The sequence below is a fragment of the Chiloscyllium punctatum genome, chromosome 25 (assembly GCF_047496795.1).
Source record: "Chiloscyllium punctatum isolate Juve2018m chromosome 25, sChiPun1.3, whole genome shotgun sequence".
NCBI lineage: Eukaryota > Metazoa > Chordata > Chondrichthyes > Orectolobiformes > Hemiscylliidae > Chiloscyllium > Chiloscyllium punctatum.
The window spans coordinates 50862587-50881101 of NC_092763.1; the positions used below are offsets into that span (position 1 = coordinate 50862587).

The window sequence follows — 18515 nt, forward strand, 5'->3', positions numbered from 1 at the left end:
CCTGTTGGACTATAACCTGGTGTTGTGTGATTTTTAAACTTTGTACACCCCAGCCCAACACCGGCATCTCCAAATCATAACTTATTTTAAATTTTTTGTAATGATCTCTCTGCCTCACTTAATCATATAGGTCACCCTTTGCTTGTTATTCAGCTGTTGACACTTTACTCACACTGTCTAACACTCTTGATCAGTCTCTGTCTCAGTGGGTGTCACCTAAGTCGACATTCCACTTACATCAGTTGTAATATCTCTTGATCTCTCTGCCTATAAATTCTGTGTCTGTGTGCTCTTCTCTCTCACTACACTAGACAAAGGGGCTGTGCTTTGAAAGCTTGTGATTTCAAATAAACCTGTTGAACTATAACTGGATGTTGTGTGACTTTTGACTTTGTCCAGGAATTAGAGAATGCAGAAAATCTAAGATCTACACAAAATCAGACCAAACAGTCCCGCAGTATGGGGCTTCTAAAGTATTGGCTGCTAGTGGAGTTTGGAGCTAGTATGGTCACTGTGGACCTCAGACAATGTTAGAATAGTTGTATTCCCACTCAAAATTGCTCACTGTAAAGTTGCCAAACTGTTCCAATCTCAAAATGGTGTCACAGTGGGAAAAAGCTTAGGAAACACTGGCATTTTAACCAAATAATCAAATCATGCCTGAGCCAAGATTAGCAAATGGATTTATAAACTAAGTGAAAAAGAACAAGTAGTAGCTAACCGCAGAATGAAAACATTTCCCACGATGCTATGCTATTTTTGTTAGTCAATGTTCTGATAAGCTTAGTAGAGAATGGTTTAATAGCATCAAAAAATTGATTGTTTTATTTAATATTTTTAACTGCGTTTTATCCTTTTTATTCAAAGCAGAAGGCCAATGTAACTAAGAATATTGTACTGTTTTGAAAAACTCACAAAAAAAGTCAAATTACCAGATAGCTAGCCAGAGAAAAATTTTATAAGTCCATATCAATTAATGGCCAGAATATGACCTTTCATGATCTTCTCAGAATTCTTCATATAATCTCCAACAGAGGTAGGCAATGCTAATCTTCTACGTTGCATGAACTATAACCAGGCGAGCGCTCTTCTATTTGAAATTTACACCAACATGCTAGGAGAGAAAAAGTTCTTTGCCAGCTTTTTTAAACTGGCTGGAAAATAGGACCACTTTCATTGCCCCCCTCCCTGGGTGCCAAGGAAAATTTTCAAGTTAAACTGATATCAGGCCCCTAAAATATATTACAGAAATCGTAAATCAGCATTGCATTGTTCAGGTTGTCTAACAAATGGCTGCCACTAAAAAGTACCCTTTTGAGTACTTACCTGCCTGATTCTGCAGCAATTCTGTCAATAACAAAAGTGACCAATGTATTCTGTCTCACTAGCTGCCTCACGAAGGAGCAGCAGCTCCGAAACTTTGCGGTTTCAAATAAACCCGTTGGACTATAACCTCATATTGTGTGATTTTTGACTAATAACAAAAGTAATCGTTTTGTATCAGGCCACTGGTGATTCAAGTGAGGTCTGAGGTTTAACATCCTCAGTTTTACCAGTTTCAGCATGTGCTGGAAACTGATTTTACTATAAGCCCTGAGATAGGCATTAAAAATATCTCCACCCCAGCATTTCTTTCACTAACATTACTGGATTTGACACCCCTACAGCTACAATGACACATCAGTGACTGACAAAAAAAAATCACACAACAGAAAATATGTTCTATAGTGCCAACCTATTAACACAAAATGTGTTTTGTATAAACCCCATTAAGAATCTGGCAAGTGTGTAATGGGTATCTACTGGTTTCAACTTGACCAAGATGTCTCTTACAGGATAGAAAATCAGATGAGGGCTTTTGTGGCACAGTAGTAGTGTCCCTACCTGTGTACCAGCAGGCCCAGGTTCAAGTCCCATTTGTGCTAGAGGTGTGTAATAACATCTCTGAACACGTTGATTAAAAGAAAAAGTAGGTGGTATGTTAAAATGAAAGTAATATGGCATCATATAGTGAAGTTAAGAGAGTAAAATCACTCCTTGATGTTGTGGGCTTCTTGAATCCCTGTCAATCTGGAAAGTTGCAGTATCTGTCATAATGCTGCCAGAAAAAAAAGAGAGGTAAAAATTGCTCATCTTAGCAAATAATGCACCAGTGACTCACTTATCACACAAATCATAGAAGGTTACAACACAGCAGTAATCATTCATCACATCTGTGCTTAGCTCACTGACTTGCAGGGTGGCACCACGATGGCTAATTTATGCTCTGTAATCATGTCACATGACATGCACAAATTTTATCTCCTCAGTATAAAGAAAGTTGTGGTATTAAACTGCAGAAAAAAAAAGCTTGAAATTATATCTAGTAATCCTACATAAAGATGGAGCTTTTGCAATGTATCAATATGCACAACTCTTTACGTGTCTCACCACCATTAATTGTTAAATTCACTTAAACCCAAACTCTTAAAATCCTACCAATCTCGCCTTTCATCTTCTGTTCACAACATTTCTGCAGCTATTGTTCCACTCAGCCACACCCTGACCTCCACTTTAAATGACTTCTTCCCCATTAAAACCATTATTCTCCCTTGCCCTGAGTTCGTGCCCCTGATACAGCCCACATCTCCACAGGCTCTGAAGAAAATAGTGGGCAACTCCTTTCACCATTCATTGCCAGATCCAGCATGACCATGTAATAACGGAACCTGCTTCTAATTTTGTACAAACTTGGGACACAATATGATTACAACTCCAGAATCATCCTAGATTACAAAGGTGACCCCAGCTTCTTTTCTGTGATGCAAGCTGTCTACAGAAACCCCTTTCCTCTGTCCCTTGTAGTCTTTTCTCCAATCAAATGTGGAAGGAGCTCTTGGGAGTTTCTTTATTGCCAAGATTGGGACCATCTAATCAGCTTCCTCTGCCACTTCCTTCCCTTGTCCTAATCCCCATGGCCAAATATTTTCCAAAGCTCTGCAACACCTTGCCCTGAAATTGCACCTTCTTCCCCTTTCTCTTCCAACCGCCAACCCCTTCCACCACCACTACCACAATGGGGCAGGGTACTTTTGTCCAGGAGTTGCTAAATAATCAAAATTGCTAATCCAATATCCAGTACTAGATGAGGAGAAATGTCTTCCAATTAAATGTTTGGCAGAAGTAAGCCATTTTTTAAAATAATATTTTTTATTAAGAAAAAATAGACTTTTAAATATTACAAATACAAAACAATGCAATTCAAAACAGTACAAAAATAGTACAAAACTAAACCCAACCCACCCTCCTATACGAATGTATAAACATATATAGAGAAGTATAACATTTTTTAAAAATCTAAACTAGCTATTTAACTAAATAAATACCTAACAACAAACAAATAAATAGTAATAACTCAGCCCAGCCAAACAAAACACTCATACTTTCACAGTTCCTCCTCCCTGGATGTTGGACTCATGAAACAGAATTGTTACGGCTATATAAAAGCCCTAGTTAGTGTGGCAGATAAATCTGTGTCCAGGTATTTCATAAAGGGTTGCCATGTCTTGTAAAAATTCTCAGTTTTGTGGTGTACCATATTTGTGAGAAAATCCAGGGGAATATGCTCCATAACAATCTTCTGCCAACATGACAGGACTGGGGGGTTTTCTGATATCTAACCTAGCTAGATATTCTTCCTTGCACAGAACGTAAGAATATTGAAAAGAATAGGGTCCTTCTCCACCCCTACACCTAAAATCCTCTCCATTGCACCCACCACAGCACTCTAATATGTTTGAAGCCTGTCACAAGACCAAAGACTATGGGTAAGAGTGCAAGTGCACACCTTGCACTTGGGACATGCTGAAGATACCCCTGGCCACTTTATAGGATCTCTCTTTTTCTTTGATACATTTCCTGACTTCCTTTGTCAGCCATGGCTGTCTAATCCCTCCCCGGATAATCTTTCTTGGGGATGAACCTCTGCACTGTGTCCTCAATTATACCCACAAACTCCTGCCATTTTTGCTCTACTGTGTTCCATGCTAGGCTCTGCTTCCAGTCTATTTTTGTCAGTTCCTCTCTCATGCCCTCGTAATTACCTTTGTTTAACTGTAACACCATTACATCCGATTTTGCCTTCTCTCTTTCAAACTGCAGACTGAACTCTACCATATTATGATCACTGCTTCCTAAGTGCTCCCTTACTTTAAGATCTTTTATAAAGTCTGGTTCATTACATAGCACTAGGTCCAAAATAGCCTGCTCCCTTGTGGGCTCCATGACAAGCTGTTCCAAAAAGCCTTCCTGTAAGCATTCCAAGAATTCCCTTTCTTTAGATCCACTAGCAACATTATTTACCTAGTCCACCTGCATATTTAAGTCCCCCATGATCACCGTGACCTTGCCTTTCTGACATGCCTTTTCTATTTCCCGGTACATGTTGCGCCTCTGGTCCTGACCACTGTTAGGAGGTCTGTACATAACTCCCATTATGTTTTTTTTGCCTTTGTGGTTCCTCAATTCCACCCACACTGTAACATCCTTAATCTTAACCATGAGGTACACTGGAGCATGATCAGAGATGGGAATATCACCAATCGAAGCCATTGGAGTTTACAGGGGAATCAAAAACATTCTTTAGATATCAACTCCATCCTGTTCCCTGGCAACGATAAGAGATTAATTATATTCACAAGCCTGGCGTCACACTTGATTCCAAGAGTCTAACTTCATACTCATGCCAATACCAAGTTCACCTCATATCAACTGTTAGTTTGGTAGACTTCATCCTGGTCTCAGTTAATCTGCTGCTGAAACCTCGACCCATGTCTTTGTCACTTACAGACACAACTACTCCAATGCACATCTGACTGATTTTCCAGATTTTATCCTCCATAGTCTGGAGGTCATTTAAAACCCTGTTGTCAGTCTCTTAGCTCATACCAAGTTGCACTCCCCTATTGCTCTGCACTCGCTGACGTAAACTGGCTTCCAATTAAGCATTATCTTGATTTTAAAAGTTCCCACTGGGGACAGTACAGTGGCTCAGTGGTTAGCACTGCTGCCTCACAGCGCCAAGGACTAGGGTTCAAATCCAGCCTCGGGCGACTGTCTGTGTGGAGTTTGTATATTCTCCCTGTCTGTGTGGGTTCCCTCTGGTTTCCTCCCACAGTTCAAAGATGAATTTGCCATGTTAAATTGCCCATAGTGTTCAGGGATATGTCGGTGTAATGCACCTAGCATTAGTCAGGGCAAATGTAAAACGCAATTAGGTAGGGGAATGGGTCTGGGTGGGATACTCTTTGGAGGGACAGTGCGGACTTGTTGGGCCAAATGGCCTGTTTCCATACTTTAGGGATTCTATGCTTCTAAGTTTTACAAAGCAATGGTCTTGCTTCTTCGTATCTCTATAAAATCATTCAACTGGGATTGGTTAGCCCAGCTGTCTAGATAGCTGGTTTGCAATGCAGATTGGTTTCAATTCCTGTACTGGCTGAGGTCAGCATTAAGGTCCCAAACTTCTCAACCTTGCTCCTTTCCTGAGGCATGGTGACCTTTAGGAAACCAGTTGTCTCTCTCGAATGAGTGCAGCCCTATGGGTCTCTGGGACTATGATGACTTTTAATAGATAGTTTTTCCCTATCCTGCTTGGAGTAGGATCAAAAACGAGAGGACACATATATAAAATAATTTGTAAAAGAAGTGCAATCTGAGAAAATAAAACATCTACACACAAGGTAGCAAGAGTTCAGAATGTACTGCATGGAAATGTAACTAACGTAGGTTCCTTTTTTTACTCTTTATATTCCCAGCAAGAATCATGTGCCCAGCTGCTGGTGGATTGTTGGTTGCTGTGGCTGCCTTTGCTAAAACAGCCTGGATAGATGCAGGAGCAGCAGGGCTGATGACAAGTCAAGGAGCTGGAGAAAGCCACCATGGAGGCAGGCAGAACTTGCAGCCACAGGTGCCCTCAGAATTTGTGGGGTCCTTTTACCCCCTCCTCCATTTCCTGTGGATTAGCAAGGTGCCGTGTCGATACTAGCTTCATATGAGTCAAGGCACTGTGATGGAACTACACTGGATGATCCAGTGGGACTGGAGGGCTGCAGACATGTGAGGTCATCTCTTCCCATGGGCTGTTAATGTGATAGCTGCATTGAACTCCTATGCAACTGGCTCTTTCCACTGAATGGTAGAAGACTTTAATGAGATCTTTCTTATGGTCTGTGCACCCACAAACACATCCACATAATAATCAACGCCATCTGTGTAAGATCATACTTTTTGCAACCCAGGTAGTAGGACTTGCAAACATTGCTGGCTTCCTCCACGGCAGGGTGCCAGTGACCGTGCACACACGGCACTGACAGAGCCATATCACAACATTGCATAATTCATCAAGAGGAAGGATTTCCATTCTACACGTGTCCAGAGGATTTGTGAGAACTCATGTACCAGCTGCTTTTGAGGGTTCAGGTTAAAGGCTGGTTTTCAGGGGACAAAGGCTATGACTTGTGATCTCAAGCACAAGTGGAGTGGGCAATGAGATGACGTGATAGATGCTGAAGAACTGAGGGAACAGGATGAAGGGGAGAACATAGGGGTAAATGATGCTCTCCTTGTGCATGATAAAGCTCCCTTATGTTGGGCGCCACAAGCCAGATAGAACCCAATTGCCAACTGCTTCCAGTAGATGATCGCAAAGTACAGCGGATCATTGTGGAATGGTAAGTAGTTGTTGGTCATCGGTCCTGCATTTAGCTTGCTGTGTGGGGTGCACAGCAGGCTCTTGTAATTTTGTTTGAGCATGTTTTTACCGAATGACAATAAAAGCTCATTTTGGAATTGTCTGATTGCTTACCTGTATATTCCTAAGACCATAAGACATAGGTGTGGAAGTAAGGCCATTCGGCCCATCGAGTCCACTCCGCCATTCAATCATGGCTGATGGGCACTTCAACTCCACTTACCCGCATTCTCCCCGTAGCCCTTAATTCCTCGAGACAACAAGAATCTATCAATCTCTGCCTTGAAGACATTTAGCGTCCCGGCCTCCACTGCACTCTGCGACAATGAATTCCACAGGCCCACCACTCTCTGGCTGAAGAAATGTCTCCGCATTTCTATTTTGAATTTACCCCCTCTAATTCTAAGGTTGTGTCCACGGGTCCTAGTCTCTGGTGATATCATAAGGTCATAAAGACGTACAGCATGGAAGCAGACCCTTCGGTCCAACCTGTCCATGCCGACCAGATATCCCAACCCAATCTAGTCCCACCTGCCAGTACCCAGCCCATATCCCTCCAAACCCTTCCTATTCATATACCCATCCAAATTCCTCTTAAATGTTGCAATTGTACCAGCCTCCACCACATCCTCTGGCAGCTCAATTCATACATGTACCACCCTCTGCATGAAAAAGTTGCCCCTTAGGTCTCTTATATCTTTCCCCTCTCACCCTAAACCTATGCTCGCTAGCTCTGGACTTCCCGACCCCAGGGAAAAGACTTTGCCTATTTATCCTATCCATGCCCCTCAGTTTTGTAAACCTCTATAACGTCACCCCTCAGCCTCCGACGGTCCAGGGAAAACAGCCCCAGCCTGTTCAGTCTCTCCCTATAGCTCAAATCCTCCAACCCTGGCAACATCCTTGTAAATCTTTTCTGAACCTTTTCAAGTTTCACAACATCTTTCTGATAGGAAGGAGACCAGAATTGCACGCAATATTTCAACAGTGGCCTAACCAATGTCCTGTACAGCCGCAACATGACTTCCCAACTCCTGTCCTCAATACTCTGACCAATAAAGGAAAGCATACCAAACGCAGCCTTCACTATCTACCTGCAACTCCACTTCCAAGGAGTTATGAACCTGCACTCCAAGGTCTCTTTGTTCAGCAACACTCCCTAGGACCTTACCATTAAGAGTAGAAGTCCTGCTATGATTTGCTTTCCCAAAATGCAGCATTTTGCATTTATCCGAATTAAACTCCATCTGCCACTTCTCAGCTCATTGACCCATCTGGTCCAGATCCTGTTGTAATCTGAGGTAACCCTCTTCGCTGTCCACTACATCTCCAATTTTGGTGTCATCTGCAAACTTATTAAGTGTATCTCTTATGCTCGCATCCAAATCATTTATGTAAATGACAAAAAGTAGAGGGTAAAGCACTGATCCTTGTGGCACTCCACTGGTCACAGGCCTCCAGTCTGAAAAACAACCCTCCACCACCACCCTGTCTTCTACCTTTGAGCCAGTTCTGCATCTAAATGGCTAGTTCTCCCTGTATTCCATGAGATCTAACCTTGCTAATCAGTCTTCCATGGGGAACCTTGTCGAACACCTTACTGAAGTCCATATAGATCACATCTACTGCTCTGCCCTCATCAATCTTCTTTGTTACTTCTTCAAAAACCTCAATCAAGTTTGTGAGACACGATTTCCCATGCACAAAGCCATGCAGACTATCCCTAATTAGTCCTTGCCTTTCCAAATACATGCACATCCTGTCCCTCAGGATTCCCTCCAACAACTCGCCCACCACTGAGATCAGGCTCACTGGTCTAAAATTGAAAAACACCTGGAGTTTAAGAGGTTTAGGGTGTAGGTTTGCTCGCTGAGCTGTAGGTTTGATATCCAGACGTTTCATTACCTGGCTAGGTAACATCAGTGGCGACCTCCAAGTGAAGCGAAGCTGTTGTCTCCTGCTTTCGATTTATATCTTTCTCCTGGATGGGGTTCCTGGGGCATGTGGTGATGTCATTTCCTGTTCGTTTTCTGAGTGGTTGATAGATGGCATCTAGATCTATGCATTTGTTTATAGCGTTGTGGTTGGAGTGCCAGGCCTCTAGGAATTCTCTGGCATGTCTTTGCTTAGCCTGTCCCAGGATAGATGTGTTGTCCCAGTCAAAATGGTGGGTTTTTTCATCTGTGTGTAGGGCTACGAGGGAGAGAGGGTCATGTCTTTTTGTGGCTAGCTGGTGTTCGTGTATCCTGGTGGCTAACTTTCTTCCTGTTCGTCCTACGTAGAGTTTGTGGCAGTCCTTGCATGGAATTTTGTAGACGATGTTGGTTTTGTCCATGGGATGTACTGGGTCTTTTAAGTTTGTTAGTTTTTGTTTGAGTGTGTTGGTGGGTTTCTGTGCTACTAGGATTCCGAGGGGTCTTAGTAGTCTAGCCCTCATTTCTGAAACTTCTTTGATGCATGGTAAGGTGATTCGGGTTTCTGGCTGTGTTTTGTCTGCTTGTCGTGGTTTGTTTTTGAGGAATCTGCGCACTGTATTTATCCGTTCTTCTTGAATACATTGTAGAGGTGGTTCTCCTCTGTTTTCCGAAGTTCGTCTGTGCTGCAGTGTGTAGTGGCTTGTTGGAATAATGTTCTGATACAGCTTCGTTTGTGTGTGTTGGGATGGTTGCTAGTGTAGTTAAGTTCATGTACTGCAGACAGTGTTCAACTCCCTAAAAGGGAGTGTATCAGAGCCACAGGCAAGGAAAAGTGAAAAGTGACTTTCGCTACAGGATAATAAAAGGTTGTGACTATCATTGCAGTATTTTAGTTAGAATAGAGGATTGTTGAAAAGTATCTAATAGAGTTTTCAAAATTACAGTACAGTGAAGGACCAATCCTTGTATTTGGCACATTGGTAATAAAGGACAAGGTCATAAGAATTATGGAGAACTTTTGCACCAAAGACTAGACTGCTTTACAACAACTGTATAAAAGGAGGCAGAGACCAAAACATCATTTAAAAGAAAACAGAATAAATTATCTGAAAATAGTATGAATTGACACAAAGGGCAAGGAAATGTGATTAGAGTAGGTATCTCTAACTGAGGAACTGGCACAGCACAGGAGTAATAGATAAATATCCCATTGTGATGTGGCTACCAAGATTGTGTAGTTGGCATCTGTGAAATTATTGAACTTGCATTTTCAGGAGAGATGATGGGAAGAAAAAGAATTTTAAAATCTACAGAATACACAAAGTCCTCTGCAATGGTTTCAATCTGCCTAACCATACAGATTAGGAAAATATAGGTTAGAAAAATCAACAGTTACCAGGAATGAACAATAACCCCAATTTATACATGAAATAATGATATAGGTTATAAACAACTTAGATTATCTTGGTCTGATTTTAATAGTATCTCTTCCTCACATATAGACAAGGCAAGAAGGGTCCGCCGCTGATGGAATCATTCATAGCAGTTATTGGGAGCTTTATTGGGATGCGTGCCCTATGCTCATTGTCCTCCCACCCTCCCTGATCACAGTCGATGTCCCTCCCTTTGCACCTCTTTCTTTCTTTTAGTCACCAAGGTACATGCCAATTTAATTACTTGCTTTTACAAGATTTTGAAATTTGTCTGTCAACCTGTAATAACACTGCCCAATGTTTTGATGCCCGCTGACAAGGATTGATCTACTTTGGGCAATTTGAAAAGGTAGGGAATGACTCTTGTTCAGGTGTTGCCTGGTTTCAAATCCATTCTTTATTAATAGTCTGCTTTGTCTGTTGGCCTAGTTTCTACAAGCACAGAACTCAAGCATAAGACTGCCACTAAAATGGAATTTGTAGCCAGAATCTGGTATTACAAATAGAAATCAGATAGAACAATTATACAAAAGAAGGTGCTCTTCCAAGACCAAAACTGTGCCACAGTTGTGGAAGAGACTTTAATGACTTAAGTAGTCTTGATATGGGCATTGGATGCCTGAAACAGAAAATGCACTAATCCTCAAAGTAACACCCTACATTTTTAAGGGCACGACATAATACATGCTCGGGAATGGCTAAAAAAAAAGGCAAATTATTTGGAGACAAAACAGAATTGTAGAATTGTTTCAACACAGGAAGCCATTCAGCCTATTGTGTCAGTGCTGGTCCTCTGCAGGAACAATTCATCTCATGACACCCACTGCCCTCTCCATAGCCCTGCATGTTTCCTTTTCAGTTCATGATCAAATCTCGAAAACCTCAATTGAACCTGCTTCCACTGCACACTCAAGCACCCCATTCTAACTACTTGCTGTATAGAAATTACTCAAATCCATGCCTACTCATTCTTAAACATTACACCAATGAGAACAGTTTCTCCAGAAATACAGTGCCCACACTTCTCAGTTTTGAATACCCCTGTCAAATGTTATTTTATTCCACGAGTTTGAACTTGCTTACAAATCAGTTGCATAACACTTTATCCAATGCTTAATGGAACTGCTTGCACTCAGTATTAGCATTACCGTCATCAATCGGATCTCTTAGAAAAGTATTCAAGCAATTTAGTGAAAGATGATTAGCTCGTAACAAATATTGACGAGTGTGACATATACATGATAAAAAATTCTCTTTCATATTACAAGACCACAAAATTTACAAAGAAAATTAAAGATTTATCCAATGGTGAGAAAGAACAGTTAAAAGCGATCATATTAAATCTGAGGATCTGCTAAATTCAAAGAGACAAATGCAAGATGTTAAAATATAAGTTGTAATACATAAAGTTGGACAGTGGAATAGACAAGACGGGAAGTTACTCAGGCTGCTTGTAAACTAACTTCTTCCATGTAGAGGGTGTGGTGTGTGCATAGAGTGGGCTGCCAAAAGAAATGGTGGAAGTGGGTACAATTGTGACATTTAAAATGCGCCAGATGGGTACATAAATAGGAAGTGTTTTGAGGGATATGAGCCAAGTGCTGGCAAATGGGACTAGATTAGGTTAGGATATCTGGTCATTGTAGATAAATTGGACTGAAGGGGCTGTCTCTGTACTGAAAAACTCTTATGACTCTATAGAGTTGCGGGAAAGATCAGATTTAGAGTCATAGACATGTACAGCACAGAAACAGTCCCTTTGGTCCAACTTGTCCATGCCGACCAGATGCTGACCCTTTCAAGCATCACCCTAACCTAATCTAGTCCCATTTGCCAGCACTTGACCCATATCACCTTCAACCCTTCCTATTCATATAGCCATCCATATATCTTTTAAATGGTTTAATTGTACCAGCCTCCACCACTTCCTCTGGCAGCTCATTCCATACATGCACCACTATGAAAAAGTTGTCCCTTAGGTCCCTTTTGTATCTTTCCCCTCTCACCCTAAACCTATGCCCTCGAGTTCTGGACTCCCCCACCCCAGGAAAATGATCTTGTCTATTTATTCTATCCATGCCCCTCATGATGTTATAAACTTCTATAAGGTCACCCCTCAGCCTCTGACTCTACAGGGAAAACAACCCCAGCCTATTCAGCTTGCCCCTATAGCTCAAATCCTCCAAACCTGGTAACATCTTGTAAGTCTTTTCTGAACCCTTTCATGTTTCACAACATCTTTCCAATAGGAAGGAGACCAGAATTACACGCAATATTCCACAAGTGGCCTAACTAACATCCTGTACAGTCACATGATTTTCCAACTCCTATACTCAATGCTCTGACTAATAAAGGAAAGCATACTAAACGCCTTCTTCACTATCTTATCTATCTGCAACTCTACTTTTAAGGAGCTATGAACCTGCACTCCAAGGTCTCTTTGTTCAGCAACACTTCCCTGGACCTTACCATTAAGTGTATAAGTCCTGCTAAGATTTGATTTTCTAAAATGCAGTACCTCACATTTATTCAAATTAAACTCCACCTGCCACTCCTCAGCCCATTGGCCCATCTGATCAAGTTCCTGTTGCCCTCTGAGGTAACCTTCTTCGCTGTCCACTACATCTCCAATTTTGATGTCATTTGCAAACTTACTAACTCTTATGTTCACATCCAAAATCATTTACATAAATGGCAAAGGGCAGTAGACCCAGCACTGATCCTGTGGCACACCACTGATCACAGGCCTCCTGTCTGTAAAGCAACCTTCTCTCTTCTAGCTTCGAACCTGTTCTGTATCCAAATAGCTAGACCTCTCTATATTCCAGGAGATGTAATCTTGCTAACCAGTCTCCCTTGAGGTACCTTGTCGAACTTCTTACTTTGTAGGTTTGCTCGCAGAGCTGGAAGGTTCATTTCCAAATGTTTCGTCATCCTACTAGGTAACATCTTCAGTGGGTTGCCGGGCAAAGCACTGTTGATGTTTCCTGCTTTCCATTTATATGTTTGGATTTCTTTGGTTGGTGATGTCATTTCCTGTTCTTTTTCTCAGGGGGTGGTAAATGGGGTCTAACTCGATGTGTTTGTTGATAGTGTTCTGGTTGGAATGCTATGCTTCTAGGAATTCTCACGTGTGTCTCTGTTTGGCTTGTCTTCGGATGGATGTGTTGTCCCAGTTGAAATGGTGTCCTTCCTTATTGTATGTAAGGATACTAGTGAGAGAGGGTCACCTAGTAGGGTGATGAAATGTCTGGAAATGAATCTTCCAGCTCAGTGAGCAAACCTACATCCAGAACCTCAACTTGAGCTACAAATCTTCTCAAAGCCTTACTGAAGTCTGTATAGATCACATCCACTGCTCTGCCCTCAAGGCTGTTTGAAAAGAAATCGGTGATTTTTGCTTATAATTTCAAAATGCAATCTCATCACAAATCTTTGTGATTACTTCTATGTTTGAAGATTGAAAATTTGTAAGTTTGGAAGGTTTTGTTCCTCTTTCCATGATCCAAAATATTTTGTTTTTGCCAAATTATGATTCCCAGAATAGCCAATAAATTATTAATTATTAATAATCAATATGTTAAAACAATAAAGTATACATACTACTTTACAAATGACTTTCAAGATATTTCTGAATAAAAGCACATTAAGGCAAATAATATTGCTGTTTATACCTTTCACAATAAAATGTAATACATAGCAAATCAAACACTTCTCTTTGTTTCAAAAATTTACACTCAGCACATCCAAACTCTTCACAAGAATTGAGCACTTTGCAAGGTAAAAATCTAAGAAATAATACATGTTTCCACTATTTAATTCAGAGAGTACAGCACTTATCTGCTTTAAACAAAGGTGTGCTGTTTAAGAAAAAAGAATTTCAATAAAAATGAAATCAGTCGTAGGTCTTCATTGTAGTCAACGTACAGAGGCTATTAAAAAAAGACAGTTTTAAATAATTTGTAATACAGTCTGCCAAAGATCAGTATTCATACCTTAGCATGCAGTCTATACTTTATTCTTACACAGGACATTAAAACACAGACTTCCTCTCACAATACTCAAGTACTTAAACACAAGCTTTGTGTGGCTTAATCAAATCCTGATCTGAATTTTTTCTTTTATTTTGAATCTCAGTGGTGTTCTGCACTATAGATCTTCATCTTTATTTCTCAATGGGCCATTGCATGTTATACTTAGGAAGACCTATTGCTGTAGTTGCTTTAAACAAAAATTAGATGGAGTACAATTAAATCTTAGAAATGATAAACTCTTATTATAAAATTACACTTTGATCAATGCTATAGTTAAGTTCCAATACACACAGTCATCTATTTGAATTTGTAATAAGCTTCTTGATCTATTTCAAATACATTCTTAGAACACAGGAGCTTTTAGAATTCCACACTGAATATCCACGTACCACATATTCTGATCACAGACCTAAAATGTTTTATTGTCCACAGTTAAGAATACCAACTTTATTTTCAAATTATAATAGTAGTAAAAGATTTACTCTTTGCTACTTTTAGATTTTTTTTACCATCACCGGTGAAAGAACACTCAATGAAATTATATATAGTCTCCAGTGAACAATGGAAACTACAATGTATAGTTTTGTATCACTGACAAAATGTGTCAATGCTCCAATTGATGGTACTGTATAAATACCAGAATGATTAGAATATCCAGACTTTATAAAAGATCTTAAAGTAAGGGAACCCTTAGGAAGCAGTGATCATAATATGGTAGAGTTCAGTCTGGAGTTTGAAAGAGAGAAGGCAAAATTGGATGTAATGGTGTTACAGTAAAATAAAGGTAATTATGAGGGCATGAGAGAGGAACTGACAAAAACAGACTGGAAACAGAGGCTAGCGGGGAAGACAGTAGAGCAAAAATGGCAGGAGTTTGTGGGTATAATTGAGGACACTGTTCAGAGGTTCATCCCCAAGAAAAGAAAGATTATCCAGGGAGGGATTAGACAGCGTGGCTGACAAAGGAAGTCAGGAAATGTATTAAAGAAAAACAGAGATCCTACAAAGTGGCCAAGAGCACTGAGAAATCAGAAGATTGGGAAGGCTACAAAAACAAACAGAGGATAACAAAGAGAGTAATAAGAAAGGAGAGGATCAAATATGAAGGTAGGCTAGCCAGTAATATTAGAAATGATAGTAAATGTTTCTTTCAATACATAAGAAACAAATGACAGGCAAAAGTAGACATTGGACCACTTCAAACTGATGCTGGAAGCCTAGTGATGGGAGATAAGGAAATAGCTGGAGAACTTAACAAGTACTTTGTGTCAGTTTTCACAGTGGAAGACATGAGTAATATCCCAACAATTAAAGGGAGTCAGGGGGCTGAGTTGAGTATGGTTGCCATTACAAAAGAGATAGTGCTAGAAAAGCTAAAAAGTCTTAAAATTGATAAATCTCCTGGCCCCGATGGGATACATCCTAGAGTTCTGAGAGAGGTGGCTGAGGAAATAGCGGAGACATTGGTTGAGATCTTTCAAGAGTCACTGGAGTCAGGGAAAGTCCTGGATGATTGGAAGATCGCTGTTGTAACCCCATTGTTCAAGAAAGGATCAAGACAAAAGATGGAAAATTATAGGCCAATTAGCCTAACCTCGGTTGTTGGTAAAATTCTAGAATCCATCATTAAGGATGAAGTTTCTAAATTCTTAGAAGAGCAGAGTCTGATTAGAACAAGTCAACATGGATTTAGTAAGGGAGGTCATGCCTGACAAACCTGTTGGTATTCTTTGAAGAGGTGACAAGTAGGTTAGACCAGGGAAACCCAGTGGATGTGGTCTATCTAGACTTCCAAAAGGCCTCTGATAAGGTTCCACACTGGAAGCTGCTGAGCAAGGTGAGGGCCCATGGTGTTCAAGGTGAGCTACTGGCATGGATTGAGGATTGGCTGTCTGACAGAAGGCAGAGAGTTGGGATAAAAGGTTCTTTTTCGGAATGGCAGCCGGTGACGAGCGGTGTCCCGCAGAGTTCAGTGTTGGGGCCACAGCTGTTTGCATTACATATTAATGATCTGGATGAAGGGACTGGGGGCATTCTAGCAAAGTTTGCAGATGATACGAAGTTAGGTGGACAGGTAGGTAGTACTGAGGACGTGGGGAGGCTACAGAAGAATCTAGACAGTTTGGGAGAGTGGTCCAGGAAATGGCTAATGGAATTCAATGTGAACAAATGTGAGGTCTTGCACTTTGGAAAAAAGAATAAAAGCACAGACTACTTTCTGAACGGTGAGAAAATTCGTAAAGCCAAAGTACAAAGGGATCTGGGAGTGCTAGTCGAGGATTCTCTAAAGGTCAACATGCAGGTTGAGTCCATGATTAAGAAAGCGAATGCAATGTTGTCACTTATCTCAAGAGGGTTGGAATATAAAAGCACCGTTGTGCTCCTGAGACTTTATAAAGCTCTGGTTAGGCCCCATTTGGAGTACTGTGTCCAGTTTTGGTCCCCACACCTCAGGAAGGACATACTGGCACTGGAACGTGTCCAGCGGAGATTCACACGGATGATCCCTGGAATGGTTGGTCTAACATATGAGGAACGGCTGAGGATCCTGGGATTATATTCATTGGAGTTTAGAAGATTAAGGGGAGACTTAATAGAGACGTACAAGATAATACATGACTTGGAAAGGGTGGACGCTAGGAAATTGTTTCTGTTAGGTGAGGAGACCATGACCCGTGGACACAACCTTAGAATTAGAGGGGGTAAATTCAGAACAGAGATGCGGAGACATTTCTTCAGCCAGAGAGTGGTGGGCCTGTGGAATTCATTGCCGCAGAGTGCAGTGGAGGCCGGGACGCTAAATGTCTTCAAGGCAGAAATTGATAGATTCTTGTTGTCTCGAGGAATTAAGGGCATCGGGGAGAATGCGGGTAAGTGGAGTTGAAATGCCCATCAGCCATGATTGAATGGCAGAGTGGACTCGATGGGCCAAATGGCCTTACTTCCACTCCTATGACTTATGGACTTATGGTCTTAATATTGTCTATTTAACTTAGTATTGTTTCAACAACGGCTGAGATTTGTTTTATAAAGTGCAGGAACAACTGTCAAAACATATTCAAATGCTTGTAAATCACCTTATCCTCAGGCCTTGAAGAAAGTTAACCCTTGAGCAAAAAGATTCCATTACTTAGTTCTTAGCAATAGTGTAATGTAATTGTATTCATCTCCCAGAATCTCTCTCCCTTTATCTATTGATTGATGAAGCAAGCTATTGTCTACTTCATCTTTTAATATCCCTCTCAATTTGTTGTTTGAATTTTACATTTTCAAAATTAATACAAAACTCATAGCCAAATTGTAAACCTTCAGTATTATTTTTCAAACACCTTTTAAAGAACAATTAGCAATCAAAAGGAGTCAGGGTAATGAGCTGTTTCAGTGATATATTCAAACTATTTGTTAGTTAAAACACTACAATTAATTATGGCTTTTCAAAATTTCAACCCCCTTCTAGTATATAAAACATGTAACTAAACTAAAATCTAGATGTTTCTAATGCTCATTTTTTATAATTTCATAACAAAACCTGAAACAGATACAAAATCAGCAGTGTTGTAGTGTTATATCAAAATATTTACCTTCATCCTAATAAAAAACAAGTACTTTTATTTCACTACATTCATTATCTATTCCTCCAGCTCAAGTGCAAAGCCCCAAATCCAACATCAACCGAAAGCAAAGGCCTGGATGATTTATGTAGCACAAAAGGCCCTGGTGGTGCTATTTGTGCGTCTCATAGCAACAAGTGCAGTTTCAGATCTCTCTCTCTCTTTCTCCCCCTCGTCCTCAAACCTTGGCACACCATTTCAGATACATAAAAAAGGGAGAATTAAAAGGAATAACCAACTAAGGTTAGTTTTAGTGTATGTATAAACATATATATGGGGTTGGGTGGGGGTACACACTCACCTTTGCTTTCCTGAGCCCCTCCTGTGTCTCTGCTGCCTGCTCTATATGGACCCATCTGCTGCTCTCTGCCGCAGGCCCAGCGCTGATCTTCACCCTGAAGAGCCTCTCTATGTGAGGGATGAGGTTCTCCAGCCTACCGCTGGCACTCAGTGGGATCACGAAATCCAGCATTCTCTTCCCCTGACCTCGATTCCGTAAACCGGGCCGTGTTTTCTTCAAAGGGTGACAGTCCGGAGTACAGATCCGGAATCGACCCCCCCTCCCCCCCAACCCAAACCCCTCTGCTCCGTTAGACCTACAGCAGGAAACGGCTGATCCTCTGCCGCCTCCTCCTCCTCCTCCTCTTCGCCTCACTGCTACCTCGCTCGTTCATGATCCTGCGTCTCTTTTCTCTCTTTCTCTATTTCCTTCAATACTCGACACTTCCCTCTACAGGCTCAAAATGTCCTTCGTTTGCCTATTTGTTTACAACTCCATCTATTGACTTACC

At 41.0% G+C, this 18515-nt stretch overlaps 1 protein-coding gene across 1 annotated transcript in view; it reads right to left on the reverse strand.

The window, feature by feature from the left end:
• The window catches only part of zc3h12b (zinc finger CCCH-type containing 12B), a 90932-nt gene extending 72670 nt beyond the window's left edge, over positions 1 to 18262 (reverse strand). The window contains exon 1 of the mRNA XM_072595267.1: positions 18026 to 18262. Within this exon, the coding sequence (XP_072451368.1) occupies positions 18026 to 18196 (171 nt within the window). The 5' untranslated portion in view covers positions 18197 to 18262. The remainder of the gene's footprint in view (positions 1 to 18025) is intronic.
• Between the last annotated feature and the right edge of the window lie 253 nt (positions 18263 to 18515).